At 45.8% G+C, this 15001-nt stretch overlaps 1 protein-coding gene across 1 annotated transcript; it reads right to left on the minus strand.

Annotated features, from left to right (window-relative positions):
• Positions 1 to 1975: 1975 nt before the first annotated feature.
• LOC121835317 (zinc finger protein 3-like) lies at positions 1976 to 4032 on the minus strand. Its single transcript, XM_042289350.1, has 3 exons — positions 3897 to 4032; positions 3697 to 3754; positions 1976 to 2862 (listed from the first exon to the last, which is right to left on the minus strand). The coding sequence occupies exons 1-3, from the start codon at positions 4030 to 4032 to the stop codon at positions 2373 to 2375; spliced, it is 684 nt and encodes a 227-aa protein (XP_042145284.1). The 3' UTR covers positions 1976 to 2372.
• Positions 4033 to 15001: the final 10969 nt, after the last annotated feature.

The raw sequence follows: 15001 nt of genomic DNA on the forward strand, positions 1-15001 counted from the left end.
TGGAACAAAGGCCTTTTTCAGGGCCAAACAAAATTACGTTTGGAGCTTGAAACTCTTGCTCGCCTCTCCCGTTGTCCAAAGTTGTCGGCTCATCACTTTAGAAGCAATTTTTAGCCTATATCAGTAATTCTTCACCATTTTTGCAATCTTCTCAAAAACAAATTATTGCAATTTTTAAAATTATTTGTTCAGAATGCACTACACTACATCTTGATAACTATTATTGCGTAAGGGTTTTCACATAATTTATTGTAGTCAGCGTCGAAACAGGAAAATGTGATTTTTATCAACATTTCACTCGTTCTTTACTTCTTTCATATTTTTTTCCTAATGTTCCCATAAATGGATTACATCATCTTTTATGTCAAGTTGTTCATGAAGACTTACACTACACCTTGGTGGCAATTATTATTTATCATTGTTCACACAATTTTCTATGTTCAATGTCAAAACTTTAACTTTGATTTTCTCATCTTCATGTTTTTTGTCAACGTGCTTAGCCTTACGGGGGTTTTCATGAGGTTTTTATCGTAGCATTTTGAAACTTTTTATACCGTTTTATTCAGAAAGGACTGGACTATGGAGTAAAGCTATTTTTTTGCAGTTTATAATGACAACGAAAATTTTATGATAAATAATGCGACCTCATTAGTGTCATAATTAGCATAATTAGTACATTTTTGTATTATAATGTAATTTTGTGAAAATATAAATAGCTTTATAATGCATGGCAGACCTTTAGCTATGCATCTACATCAATAAAAAAAAATATTTTTGTTCAAAATGGCCTTAACGACCCGTAAGAAATTAACCAAATTAGGCAACACTATTTTTTATAACTTGAAAACTAATTGAGATATTTTGAAACTGATTTCATATTTGAAGTGAGGAAGAAGGAACACATATGCACAGTGATTTTCATTAGTATAGCTGCAAAAATAAAATAGTCCATTTTAGAACCAGTGTCTCGCCTTAACAAGTTTTATGTTTCTAAACATTTTAAATAAACAAATTTAATTTATTTAAAAATATCAAAAACATTTGTCACATCTAAGTTTAATGCATACTATACTTATTCATTGTGGAACTAGCTAAATAGGCTACATCAGTATGAGACACCAACCGCAACCGTTTAAAAGTGCAGGCCAATCGCACGAAAGAAATGGCATTTTCCCAACGTATCCTGTCAGAGAGTTTTCAATAAAGAGCAGGAAGCTGGGAAAAGGATAAGCAGATGTCAATTTTATTTTCATCACATCTTGGGCGCAGTTTGTTAACAAAGGTTAACGCTTTAACGTCTGCTCGGCTCATCTCCTGTCCGGCGTTCGCTCTACTAAGTGGAAAAAGTGAAGGGCTTTGCAAGAGGCGCTCGTCCCTCCTTTCTTTACATGAGACAGGGTATAGTAGCGCAGCAGATAGCACTTGCCCAGGGCCTCAAACTTAGTGGTGTTGTATCGATGAGCTTTTCTGTTCTTAAACACCAATCCTCTTCTAGCAAAATAAAGTTTTGCCGCGCTGTGCCTACACTTCGTGTTGCAGTCCATCGAACATCTCTATAAACAGCGGTGCAAGACAAAAGTGGTCTTCATCGGGAATGCAGGCAACAGCGGACTTCCCCACTAAGACTGCTATACTCCATTTGCCGTCAAGATGACAGGGCGGCGTAAGCTTCCTTCTCACTAAACCAATAGACCTGTTGCAAAACGTACAGCACCACGACGGCAGAGAATTTTGGGAACCCTCGGTACAGATCACGCGCTTTCTCGTTGCGCCTCCGCGCAGCGTCCCGGCAGCTACCGCCAGCAGCCGTTGCAGTCATCCGCCATCCTGCCCACCTGCCGAGTCATACGTCGTTGGCTACGTACTGTATCTGTCAGCGTAAAGTCATCGTGACAGGCGAACTTATTTGAATATGTTATTCGTCGTAACTTATTTCCCTTGTACTGAAGTATCACCGAATCCACTTATTTTGTATCGCAACCGTGGCAGGTTTCGACCAGGTTCAACAAAGCGTTGGTGCAGCAGACGACAGAGCTGGTACAAGGGAGAGGGATGAGAAAGGGGCAGCCGTTGGCTCGTCACTCGCCAAACCAACGCCAGACTCAGCGGCTCAGAAGTTGTTGCTGTGGTAACCTGCGCCTGCTCGCTTATGCCAGATAGTCACGTGGTAGCCGGAGGAGGGGCATACCAAGGACTCCCATTATTCGTCGCACAGCGCGCGCGGGGTTTTGGAATTTTTGCAAGGGGTCTATTGATCACCTGCCTTTGATCGCCTTACCCCACTCTGTGCAATGCAACGTTGAGAGAGACGATCACGGTTCGCGAGACAGACAGCCGACCGATACAAGTGTGTAGTTTCCAGCGAACAAAGTTTAGTGGATGCAGCCATGAGCCACCAGGTCGCCCTTCTTCGCGAAAGACTTCCCGCACACACCGCAGACGTATGGACGCCCGTCCGTGTGCTTTCGCATGTGCCTGACGAGCTGGTTTGCAGCCGGGAACCTCTGCCCACACACTTCGCATCCGAACGGCCGCTCGCCAGAGTGCCTCCGCTGGTGCTCCACCAGGCTCGTCTTCTGCGAGAAGGCACTGCCGCATATCTGGCACCAGAACGGCTTCTCCCGCGTGTGGACCCGCTCGTGCCGGGACACGTTGGTTCTGTCGCTGGTGTAAGGGCAGAAGCGACACTGGTGCTGGCCTCCTTTCCACCGGTGCATCAACCTCCGGTGCATCGACAGGTGACTCCGAGAGGAGAACGTTGCGCCGCACTGGGGGCAGGTACAGCCGCCGCCCATCGCCGCGCAGGCGGCGTCTCCGAGCTCTGTTGAGAGATGGCAAAGAAGCAAAGTTGCTCGTTCAAGGCTCTACTGGAAGACTGTTTTCTGCCTTGCAGGAAGCCTTCCCAGAGTGACTGAATTCTCGCACTATGCTCTCCCGCTTGCCCAGAAGAAGAGACTCTGAGGGTTAAACGCCTCCGATAACAGGTCGTAGTCCTGGATTTTCAACCTCACCTAAAGAAACAAATACATGAATAGGACACTAGGGTTGAGTCATCATTCAAGGTTAGAGTGTGCAAAAAGCTAGCGATGCCATTCGGTGCTTGGCAAGTGCATCCTAAAATGGCACAAAATGATGCAAACAACCTTGCAAGGGTGCCCATTTACTTTACGTGCTAATGAATGTAACTGCAGGCTTACACTTTTTAAGTGCACAACTTATTTCAAAAATTAAGCGATGAAAGGTGGTTACAGGATGCTCGACTGAATTCACAAAATACTGTTAGAATTTAGCCTCTTCGAGAAAGTTGCAGACTAATCCAATACGCTTGTTACGTGACAAATTGCTAGAAAATTGCTTCTTTGGACCAGCTTATAAAAATAGTTGCACAAAGCATAACAACTATGCATTTGAGTTAGTGTCAAAAGGCATTGTTCATTGTTGCAAAACCCCAATTCCTACTAATTCTATAAATTGTCAATAAAGTGAGACAAAAATAAATGTGGGCAGCACAAAAACAACACCAATATAAAATTAAATAAATAATGTTTCTGTTGTTCCCTTATAAAAACATTACTAATTGCAATTGATTCTATGCAGGAAATTGTTTGGAAACAAAAGTCAGCTTTGGAAATGTGATGCACCATTCAAGAAAATTTGCACATCATAAACAGATTTTATTTAGCTGAAAATACTAACTGTATCTTCACAATGCCCATATATCCCTTGTAATTCATCAGCAACACAAAGGCGGCATCTGTACAAACCATTGACTCATGAGGATAGACGATTAATCTAACTTCAGAAACGTAGTAAATGCTAGATTTGTTCCTTTTATGTCATTATGGGTAGGTCTTTTTTCTTTCAATTTGTAGTGCAGCCAGCCTGCTCCTACGTACGTGAAGGCATGAACAGCTTATGACACACCAGAACAGTTTGTGTTACAGAGGCAATTTTATGTCTTCTGTATTTACAGTGTTGTAACTGCTCAAAATAGGGCAAGAACAATTGCACACCATTCTTCAGCCCCTTCATATTTTTCAATACATGCAAACGAAGCAAAGCCAACTTCATTGAGACAGCTCATTGTCATTATGGGGTGGAGGATGTGATTGAAATCATTCACGTCCACCCCACAATGACAGAATGTAAAAGTGCATATAACTGTATATGCATATAACTGTGCCCATAATTTACTCAACTATCAGACATTGTGACAAGGCTTTCCGGCAGTTCATTGGACAAAGAAATACATTATTTCCGAGCACTTGAGACTCGAGAGTGCTTTGAAGGGGCGGTGCGACGATTTTAACATTGCAAGGGTCTGCAGCATGTTACTTCTATCTTGTTTATCTTCGCACAAGTATAAGAAAGCGCTCTGCTCTCTCCAAGATTACTACGATTCCACTGTGCATTCACAAAGCAAAAAAAAGTTGGGGCTCCAATCCATGCTGCGAAGGTGGTTGGCCAGCAAAGCTGTGGTATCACCTGCAATGATGACAAAAGTAAATGCGCTGTACCAAAACTTTTTTATATATATATGAACGACCTCATTTGCCGCCATTGCCGTACGTGGTAGCTTATGCAACAGCAATTTTTACCGAGAAACGCAGGCGGCGTGCTTAGCATCGTTTGTGCACGCCTTATCATCTATCATGTGGTTTTGACACTTGCTTTGTGGTTTTCTGATTCAAACAAGTGTCAAAACCAGATGATAGATGATAAAGTGCACATGAATGATGATAAGACGAGTGTTGGTTTTCCGTCGACTAGTGTTCTCGCTACGGAAACAAAAAAAACCCCCGACCAACGAGTCATATACATACATCATGTCATTATCACTACACAACCAATTCGTTTCATTTCTTTAAATAAAAACTAGCACACATAAGGAGAAATAATTTTCTGTTCTCCATTCTGTAAGTGACTAACACTAATGGGCCGAAGTCCAAAAATTGTTAGGTTTGAACTCGCAATAAATGACAATAAATTACAACAGTTTACAATAAATTATGCTGGAACTGACCAGAGAAGCTTTCGTCAAACATGCCCAACCATTAAAAAGTGCTTGATTTTCAAATGCGCATGCAGAGGGAACACTTTAGAAGCCAAAGTGCATCTATTCTCCTATGAATTCAGTTACTTTACCATATAATGTGTCCTGTCAAGTTTACATAACATAAGTTCTGGACAAACTAATATCAAGACACTTATCCCACCATTACCCTGCTTACACTGCAGATTATTGAAAACTGTCCTAAAGCAAAAAATATCCATACAGGATTAATTCTTCTACATGGCAACTATCAGGTTTTCTCATTCTTTTCAAACAAACCATAAAACAGGTAATTTAACCTTGCACCTAAAAAGAGATAGAAAATAATGTATTGTATTGAAAGCAAAGGATCAGTAGCCAAAATCAAATCAACAACCTAAGGTAATGCCACGCAAGCCTTACATTGGCTTGGGCAGACCTACTCTCTTGTAGCACCTTATTTGCTGAATAAAGTGATTATTATAAAAGCTACAGGAGATGAATCAGTTTAAGAGTAATCTAACGGAATATGTCAGCATGTGTTGCAAGGTAAAGTGCGACAAATACAAAAAGAAATGTTCAACAGATCATACACCATGTCAGAAAAATGACCCAATCTGACCAGTCACGCAGTTACGGGGATGCCAAGGCTTGATCTGCACCTGGTTGGTTCAAGTTTCTTAAAGATTCTGTAATACGTTGCGTTGTGCTTCGCCCTTTAGACACTACTGGCTACACAATAAGTGCAAATGGTGCCAAAAGCCCTTTCCAGATTGTTCTGCCATGCAATCTTTTAGTACTATGGCATCACCTGTGGGAATGAAATTATCACGTGAAAAGTACCAAAGATGCACATTGATCAAATATTTAGGATGCGTATACAGTTGAACCTCGATTAACGAAACCCGATTTTATGAATTTTCCAATTTAAGAAACAAATTCGGATTCCCCGCGCTGCCCACGCCCGAAGAATGTCTTTCTCGATTTTACGAAGTTCCCGATTTAACGAAATAATTAGCGGGTCCCGGTGACTTCGTTAAATCGAGGTTCAACCGTACATCTCTTTGTTATGCACAGAAATACAAAGCTGTCATTCTACGCACAATCCACGCTGCTGTTTGCATCCATTGTTAGGGGCCCTGCACCTCTGAAGAGATGGAAGGGTCTCCGGAGGTCCCGACGAATTGTTTGTTGAGCCGCACTATGCAGAGCAAATGCAGACCTTTTTTTAAAAAAAAAAAATATGCTTGCTTTTTTTTTTGCATTGCAATGCAACCGAGCTTGAAGTTTGACTACAATCAAAGAGCTGGAAATATTTTGAACATTTCTGTTGTGCTCCCTCTGCACGAAAGTGCAATCTCACATGGATGTGCGCTCCATCGACTCTTGTTAAACAAGTCTTTAGTTAGCGACAGGATAAGAATGGCAAAGAGGTCTTTCGGTCGTCCCACCTTCCAGCACAAGCTTCCCACCCTCGATAACACTGCAGCGCCTCGTACGCGTCAAGCATGCAAAACACGGGGGAAGGCAAGGAGTGCACGCTGGAGGCTAAACATCTAAGAGAGGTATCCTGCTGTGTTATCCGGCCAGTGACTATCGGAGGAAGGTGCTTTACCACACCTGGCGTCCGATTTTGGTCACCGCCGGAGTGAGATCGAGATCTAATTCGCCTCTCGTGGTGCGAGCAAAGATGGCATTCACAGATGATTCGTCTGGTAACGCGAGTGAAGAATGCGGTTTGTCTGCTACGAAACTCAATTGCAGACTGAAATAAAAAGAGAAAACATTATACATCGTTGCTAACAGATGGAGAAAAAAAGCAGATGGTCTCCTACGAACCAAGCGCTGCGACGAAGCGAGATCAGACGCGGGCTTAAATTATCAGCAGCCGAGAGCGCTCTTGCCTTCACCGAAATCGAACCCCTGGTTACAGCATAGGTCCTCCTTGGCACTAGCAGAGTGCAAAAATTACAACTATCATGTGGCAAAGAAGACAGAGCAACGAAAAAACATATTCCTTTATTGTGGTATTTTTCGTAGGAAGGCATGACATGAAGCTAAGTCATTTTTACAATATCTTTACGTGTTCTCCATTTAGGCACAGCTCTAATTTAACAATTCCAAATCCTGCTAGTTAAAGACCAACAGACGAAACAGAGTCGTAATTTCGGTCAGGAATACTTGCAGCAGTTGGGTCCAGTCATCTGCAAACTAAAGACACCTGTTACATTTCCCACAGACATGTAGATTTCATGCAGTACACAAACAATGACTTTTGTACACCTAACTGTTTCATTACTTTCAAATAATGTTGCCTTTAAAAGATGTATTAGTTCTTAGAATAGAAGGATGACTATTGGGTGGTTCAATTTTGATTTCAACAAACATCTCGGGTGCGTGCTGGATATGGTTTGCTATTGTTTACTTCAGGTTTCAGCTGGGCTTCAAAGAAACCGGGTAGTGCCAGCATCAGACGTGCTGCATCATTTAGAACAGGTCACTTTTCAGTGCCTCCAAGAAGGAATATTGACAAGACGTACAGATAATGCACTGTAAATTTATACAATGCCTCGTGTATTGTATTAATTTATGCAGACCTTTTTGCCAACAAGCACACTTGCACTGTGTTGGGAATGTTTTCTCCTTAGTTTCTACTTTGGCAAGCCAGACATCCATCCGGCTGCTCAGAGGATGTTCCATGGGAAAGTCGATCAGACAGCAAGAAAGGGTACTTGGAACAACATCCATTGCAGAAATCTGCAACTCTTACCAATTCTGAAACTGCTTTCTGCCCACAGAGAACAGCAGTATGCGGAGAGCAAGTCATCTTTTTCTTGCGCAAAGGTTGCGGTGAAGTCAGATCGATGCAGAGTTTTTGATTTACTTTGATTGGAAGGGTAGGGGGTAGACTTTAATGCTAGATGCCTTGAAGTCTACCCACTGTCCTTCCATCGAAACAATCGGAGCTCGGCATTCTGAAGTCACCGCAACGCCTGCGCAAGAAGCAGCCAAACTTGTGCTCCGCATATGTCTGTACAGTTGCACTTGAATTTTAAAGCCTGGTTGATGAGCTTTTTCTCGGTTTCACGTGCACATTGTACTCCCCTAGTGCTTGCAAGGAAAGGTTTCTAGGGCAGCATTGATGGGATTTCCAGAAAAAGACTGTCCTCTACCAAGGACGTTCACACATCCCCACAAGGCACAAAACACATGACTGCGTTGTCTATACTCCGTTTCACGATAACTGGCAAACTGTGGAGGCTATGGCCACCGTGACTCAATAAGAGCGTCGGAGCAAGGAACGTGACCCGACGTCATGGGAGCGTGTGTATCACTGCGCCAAATGCGAGGCTCAAAGGAAACTGCTGTCGTCTGCTATTCAAGAGTCGTCTGCTATTCAAGAGTCGTCTGCTTCAAAAACAACTTTGGATGAACGTCCAATGCCGCAACATTGCCGTCGCTAGAGTAGTGAGCTCTTCGGGAACCATTCACGAGACGAACATACGCTCAATTTAACTGCGAATCTGTGACAGGTGCTAATGCCAAGACAGTGTTTTGAGCAGAAGCGGTCGATTATGCGGCTAGTGCCAACTAGCTCAACTCAAACCGATAATCGCTTCGTAGCTTGGGCGCAAATGTGAATGTGTGCGTACTGCTGCTCCGTGTATGCGCGGTGCAGGTTTATATGCTTGCACTGCAGCCACGAGTGATTGCATCGTAGCTTGGGTACAAATGTGAATGTGTGCATACTGCCGCACCGTGTATGCGCAGCCTGGGTTTATCTGCTTGCTAGGACGATGTCTATTGCAACCTCTAGGGTGATCTCAAGGACGACGTTCTAGAGGTCGAAATCAAATGGGACGAAGTCAAAGACGACGTCTAGAACAACCTCTAGTACCACGCCCTAGAGGACGATATTACAGACGACGTCTAGGACGCTGAGGGCGACATCCGCATACGTGCGGCGCCTGCGTATGTGGACGTCCTGCATATCCGGAGGAGTCGCGCCACTGCACGGCGCATTCAGAACTTAGTGAAGAAATAAAGAATGCTATCGCATTAACAAAAAAAAAAATGAGGCTATACGCACGACATTGTGCACCTTGACCGGAAAAGGCTATATCAAAGGTGGCCAGGTTGAACCGGAATAAGAGCCGCAAACAAAACCACGAAACTTCCAAGAGTTGCGGGAAGGGGAGGGGGGGAGCAAACTTTTGTCCAGAAGAATGAATGAAACTCGGACTACTTTAAATCTATCCGAGTAAAAAGTGGTCCAACTGTATGTAAGGTAGCAGTAGCACAAGACTACCAAACCGCAACCTTCCTTTTGATTTAAAACGCGTACCATTTCTCTTTTTGGGGAAGTGCTTGCGTGACTAGGAGGGAGGCGGAGGGGGGGAGGGAGCCGCGAGCCGAACTTTAACACGCAAAGAGCCGCAGCTTGGCCACCCCTGGGCTATATGCATAACGCAGAGAGCTCGTGCCATTTGGGTCACCCTTTTCGGACGGCCACCCCGCCCCCACCTGCATTCACGCCACCTCATGGCGACAGTCTGTGGCTGCTCACTACAAAAATGTTAACCCACTAATGCCACCCCGTACATGCCGCTTTGCAGCGGCCCCCCGCTGGTGCTGTCCCCCGCTGCACTTCTGGAAAGGGAATCCCATATCATTTAGTTCAGCTACGTTTCGTACACAACATTAATTTTTTTTCAGTGATACCTGTAAAAAAGAAATGTGTAAATATTGTCAAATGTTTGACAAAAAAACAAACAAACACTATGCTCACTTGGATCGAACTTGGCTCCGCTGCGTGTGAAGCAGACACCCTTCCACACGCTTTCCACTCTGGGGCTTTAGATGGCCATTTCCGGCCGAGTTGCACAACGTCACGCGTATACACGAACTCAACTTTCCTACGTCACGCTGCGGTGGTGACGCGTCGGTCACACTTCCGGTCTGGGGTGGTGGGCAGAAGTCGCCGGGCGAGACATGCATTCTTGTGTTCTTTTCCGAGACACCAGACAAACAACCTGCGTTCTCGTCAAAATGCTGCGACGGGGGCTATACCAAAAAAAGTCTGGAAAGGTTTCAAGATCAGTTTTCATGTGTTTCTGCCCGCTCCGTTCGTCCGAGTACGTGGATAGTAGCCGTGAAAAGGGCAGACTAGACGCTGTCGAACTACGATTGCTTGCGCGGGCAACACTTTGTGGTCGCCAGATGTATTTGTTTTGTTCGAACATGAACGAGAGAAAACTGCCAAGTTGTCCGGGCCACCCGCGGGTTGAGTGTGTCTTCAAATTCACACGGCCGCCTGATCGTTCGAACTTGTCTGTTTTTTGTTGTCTGCTCGTTCAAACAAAAGCGGCCCGTAGACCAAACTTTGACCCGGCGATTGCAACAATAAGTAATTGCAGGCCTCAAAAGACTTAAGTAGGCTCAGTCTAAAGAGTAGATACAAGATCTTGATCATTGGTACCAGTGGCCATCACCGACTTGTTACGCTTGGTCTGTTCCCGCTTCCGAATTTAAGTATCGACGTCGATCATCGCCACTACCTTCTACACTTTTGCAGCACAAGCGACGTCGCGGCCGAAAATACCTAGAAGAATCTTATCATGGTTTTGGCGTCCGTTCTCCGGCGTTCACTTGAATGAATTGCCGCACGTCAAATTATTTACACAAAGTTTAGCGGTGTAACGAGCCTTGATAATTTCGCTCAGGCGATTAAAGTGGTAAAACATAGCTATGAGGACGTAGAATAGACAATTCCAACGCGAAAAAGTATGCGGACTCACACAGAAGGGCGACAACGTGACATTCCAATGGTTTGTTGACGCGTGACGCGATGCTTCTTGCCCGCACTCCACTGCGCAAGCTTTCGAACTGCCGTCTGCTCTTTCAAACTTGTTGTCGTCAGCTCGTTCAAAGGACAGCGGCCGTAAACCAAACGCTGACCCGGTAATTGCGATAAGAACTAAGTGCAGGCCTCAAAACACTCTTGAAGGTTGGTTGGGGTAAGTAGGCTAAGTGTAAACAGTACATACAAGAAGATGTTGATCATTGTTAGCAGTGGCCATCACCGATTTGTAATGCCCGATTCTACTTGCGGTTTTCAGTATCGACGTCCACCATCTCAGCTACGGTCCACGCTTTTGCAGCCCGAGCGACGTCGCGACTGAAAATAGCGAGCAGAATCTCATCGTGCGACACAGGCTTTAGCGCCCATTCTGCGGTGTTTACGTGAAATGAATCGCCACAAGTCACATTATTCACGCAGAGTTTTGCCTCGTTAATTTTGCTGAAGCCGCTGAAGTAGTCAGACATTGTTAGGAGGAGGTAGAACCAACAATTCCAACGCGAAAAAGAGCACGGGGACTCCCACCGACGCCGAAAACAACGCGATTCAATGGTTTGTTTATGGGCGACGGCGGGCTTCTTGCCCACCGTCCACCGCGCTTGCGCAGCGTCGGTGGCGTCCGCTAGGGGCGCTCCGGTTTGTTTGTAAACATGAGTTAATGTATAGCTATATTTAAAAAAAAAAAATTCTGTCTTTTCACTTTGATGAAGAAGGAAGACCAGCGGAGCTGCACAATGGAAAGTAATGGCCGGCCGCAAGTTGGCAAGCCAGAGTGGAAAGGCTGCCGCCATCTATGAGCGATGGCAGCAACCAGATACGTGGCTTGCTGCTGTCGCTCATAGATGGCGGTAGGTGTCCAGAGTTTGGTGTCTTCATTTCTTTGTGGGGGACACGATCCTGGAAAAACTAGCCCGTAACAGGTCCACTGTAAAAACAGAAACAAAGAACGAAAAAAAAAAAAGGTTTTATAGATTAGGGGTTTCAGTCAAGACCGGGTTCCACTAACAAACCAGGCACAACAGAAACTGCAGGGAAACAAAAATCTGCATGGGAACCAGAGTACGCTTTACTAACCTGGCTGAACATAAAACGAAAAAAGAAAACACTTGCTCGACAGATGCAAACAATCAAAACCAAACGCTTTAAAACCAAGTAAAAAAAAAAAATGTCAGGGTGGCGCAGGTTAACAAATCATGCGAACTGATAATAATAATACTAATAATTTTTATTTGCACAGATTGCGATACCCGCGCTTGCCTTGGAACCTGTAGCGTATGTTCGTGCATCCCATACAGCAAGCCTCCTGCGTGCTCAGGCAACACCACCTAGAATAATCAAAGCCTCCGCATCGCCTCCTCTCCCTTTAGGAAACGTCATCAGAGTCGGATCGCGCTAACCTAATGGGCGCAAGCCCGACCTTCGACGCGCCGATTGGACACGACCCCCAGCCGAACACTGACACAGCACTCGTGCCCAATCTCGGGCCTGGACCGATCTGACTGACGACGGTGCGGAGGCCTTCTGCTTTGTCTATACTTCGTTTCGACAGACGCTGTCGATACTACGAGCGCGAGCATGTGGCCTTGAACAGTGCTTGCACTGCACGAGCGCGCGTGCTTGGCAGGGACGCTGAAAGCCCGGAGATCGCTCGTGTAGCTTCTGCTACGCTCACACTTAAAATGAGACGGTGTTGGCCCAATCCGACACACCACAGGGGCCAAGCGGGGTTCAGGTGTACCGAGTATTGAGACTAGTGACGAGGACAGCCTCATAAAGGATGATCAGCGCGTTCGGTGAACGGCTTACGATTCGAAGGACCTGGCTGTCGAGTTCATCGCTGGACGCCGGCGGTAACCCCTGCACCAACGAAGCTTCATGCAACGGTCGGCACGAAGAACGAAAAGAACAAACAACTGAGACAACCTTCTCTAGTGTGTACAAGGACGTTTAAATCAAAGTAGGTCGCGCACCATGAGGTCAGATGATGTCGCGATTTAAATATGCCTGGATGGATAGATGAATTACAGAGCCGTATATGTGGAGAGTTTGGTCAATGGGAGGCGCGGGCAGAGCTAGAGCACTATATAGCTCCTACGGAGCAGAGTAGCGCAATCCTTTGAACCCCGTGTTTTGCCGACAACATGGCCGACAGAGCGGCTCGGCGCGAGTCACGTGGTTTTGAGGGTTCCAGGAGGCGGCCCGCCCTATGGGAGAATACATGGAGATCGACACAACACGGCTGATTAAAAAATGAACGGCGAGTTCACACTTTTCAAAACTAGTCTGTCGTGAAGTTAGTAAAGCACTAAACACTTTATCAAAGTTTTAACAATATCGGATGAGTGTGCAAATTTTGAGAAGGCAATTTCCAAGGCAATGGCGTTTGAAGCAGACGATTTTTGCTCGCAGCGGAGATGGGCTTTTCGGGTTGGCCGGAGCGGGTCACGTGAATGGTGTGACGTCGCCGTGTCGTCTGCTGCATGATGCCGATCAGGCAATTTTTTAAAAAAAGTCAGGTCCTTGCGGGGCACAAAACTTTGCGCAAATTATTCTAAAGTGTTCCATTATTATGTCAAAAATAATTGCGATTCCGTACATTCCCACAATACTGGAGAAACAACGATTTTCTCACGTTCTCCATGCATTTCTGACCGCAGTTGGAGGAACCTCCGGGCGTTCGCCGCTAGTCGCCGAGAGGCGGCGTTCTAGATTGCGCTACTCTGCTCCGAAGGAGCTATATAGTGCTCTACTCTAGGCAGAGCCAGGGCGTGCGGCAGACCAGGCAGACTCGGAAAGAGGGCTTGGCATCAAGGAGGTTAGAAGTACTAGGAGGGGGCACGTTGCAATATTGGTGAAGCCTAGTCATAAAAAGTTTAAACGATTTTGTGCCCAGCGTGACCGCAGATCTCTCTGGCGATTGGTGCGCGTGACATGTCACGTGTGAGATGGATGGTTGATTGTAGAAGGACTCCTCGCAGGCTTGCGCGCGCTCCGTCCGGTAGGTTTTATCAGATCGAAGTCTAGACTGTGGTGTATTCTAGTACCCCATAGCAAGACGAATGCTAGCTACGGTCGAGTGATGTGGTCACGTTGGCGAGGTAAGTGAGGAGAGTAAGGAGGAAAATGAGAAAGAGGCGAGGCGTCAAGGGAGCATGGCTTGCGGAGGCTACGCGGCCGACGTCATGCCCTCTCCTACCCTTCTATTCTCCATGCTTGGCATGCTCTCTTGACCAACCAGAAGCCGAGAAGAATCCCCTAGCGGTGGTAGCGAGAAACAGTTCTAAGCCGATCGATCATCGAAGGTCTCTGTTCGTATATGGTTTTAATAAATGCGTAAGAGTGAAGTGTAGTAACTCTTTGTGGTTGAAAATAGGGTGCACTGGTTGTTTCACTGATCTCTATGACAATTGCTGGATCGCGCTTCCCCGCTTGTTCGCTGCAGCGCAAGTGAAGCCACCGGACTTCACTCGCTTGGGATACGATTTGCCGTTTTTGCTAGCCTTTGCTGCGGTTTTCCAGCGTGCTGACGACACGTTTTCTACTCGTTCGTCGTCATTCGCCGAAGAAGTTTTTTGAAGACTCTGTGTATTGTTGAGACTTGCCGTTGTGAACACGTGGAAAATTTTACGAAAGTGCAGTGTCGCAGGAAAAAGGCACAACGCGTCGAAAGGAAGGGCTGGCGGCGTGTTCAAAGCGTCCTTGGCACGCCGAAGTGCCGTGTCTCTGTGCCTTCGCACGCTTGGATACCGACCAAGAACCGACGCCGTGTGTATGTGTTTAGCGAGTGCAATGTGCGTGAAGCTGTTCGTGCCTCTAGATCAGCGTCTTTTCCCCTTGCGGTTTAGGAACGAGCTTAATCCAGCGTCCACTAGCGACGGAAGATGGGGGGAAGGTACGTCTTTTTTTCGTCCTTAGACGATTTACACAATACCGTGCACAACAGCTCCTCATCACTGATCAGTGCTGGCTTATTATCAACCTACTTAATTGCACTTGACGTTTGAGCGCGGCTCGCCTAATTGTAATTGCTCAACAGATTGCACACGACCATATCGGCCGCGCTTCAAAGATTTTCATTCTCGCTGTCTTGTACTTTTGCTTTCGAAAAC

Source organism: Ixodes scapularis, unplaced genomic scaffold (genome assembly GCF_016920785.2).
Source record: "Ixodes scapularis isolate PalLabHiFi unplaced genomic scaffold, ASM1692078v2 PGA_scaffold12__126_contigs__length_90152505, whole genome shotgun sequence".
NCBI lineage: Eukaryota > Metazoa > Arthropoda > Arachnida > Ixodida > Ixodidae > Ixodes > Ixodes scapularis.

Excerpts from the sequence above, each read along its gene's own strand:
- LOC121835317 (XM_042289350.1), bottom strand. The coding sequence starts at position 4,032 with ATGAAGGGGCTGAAGAATGGTGTGCAATTGTTCTTGCCCTATTTTGAG. Across the intron at positions 3,755-3,896 it reads TAAGCTGTTCATGCCTTCAC|ATGCCGCCTTTGTGTTGCTG; the intron begins GTACGTAGGAGC and ends TGGTTTGTACAG. Across the intron at positions 2,863-3,696 it reads ATGGGCATTGTGAAGATACA|CCTTGAACGAGCAACTTTGC; the intron begins GTTAGTATTTTC and ends CTTCCAGTAGAG.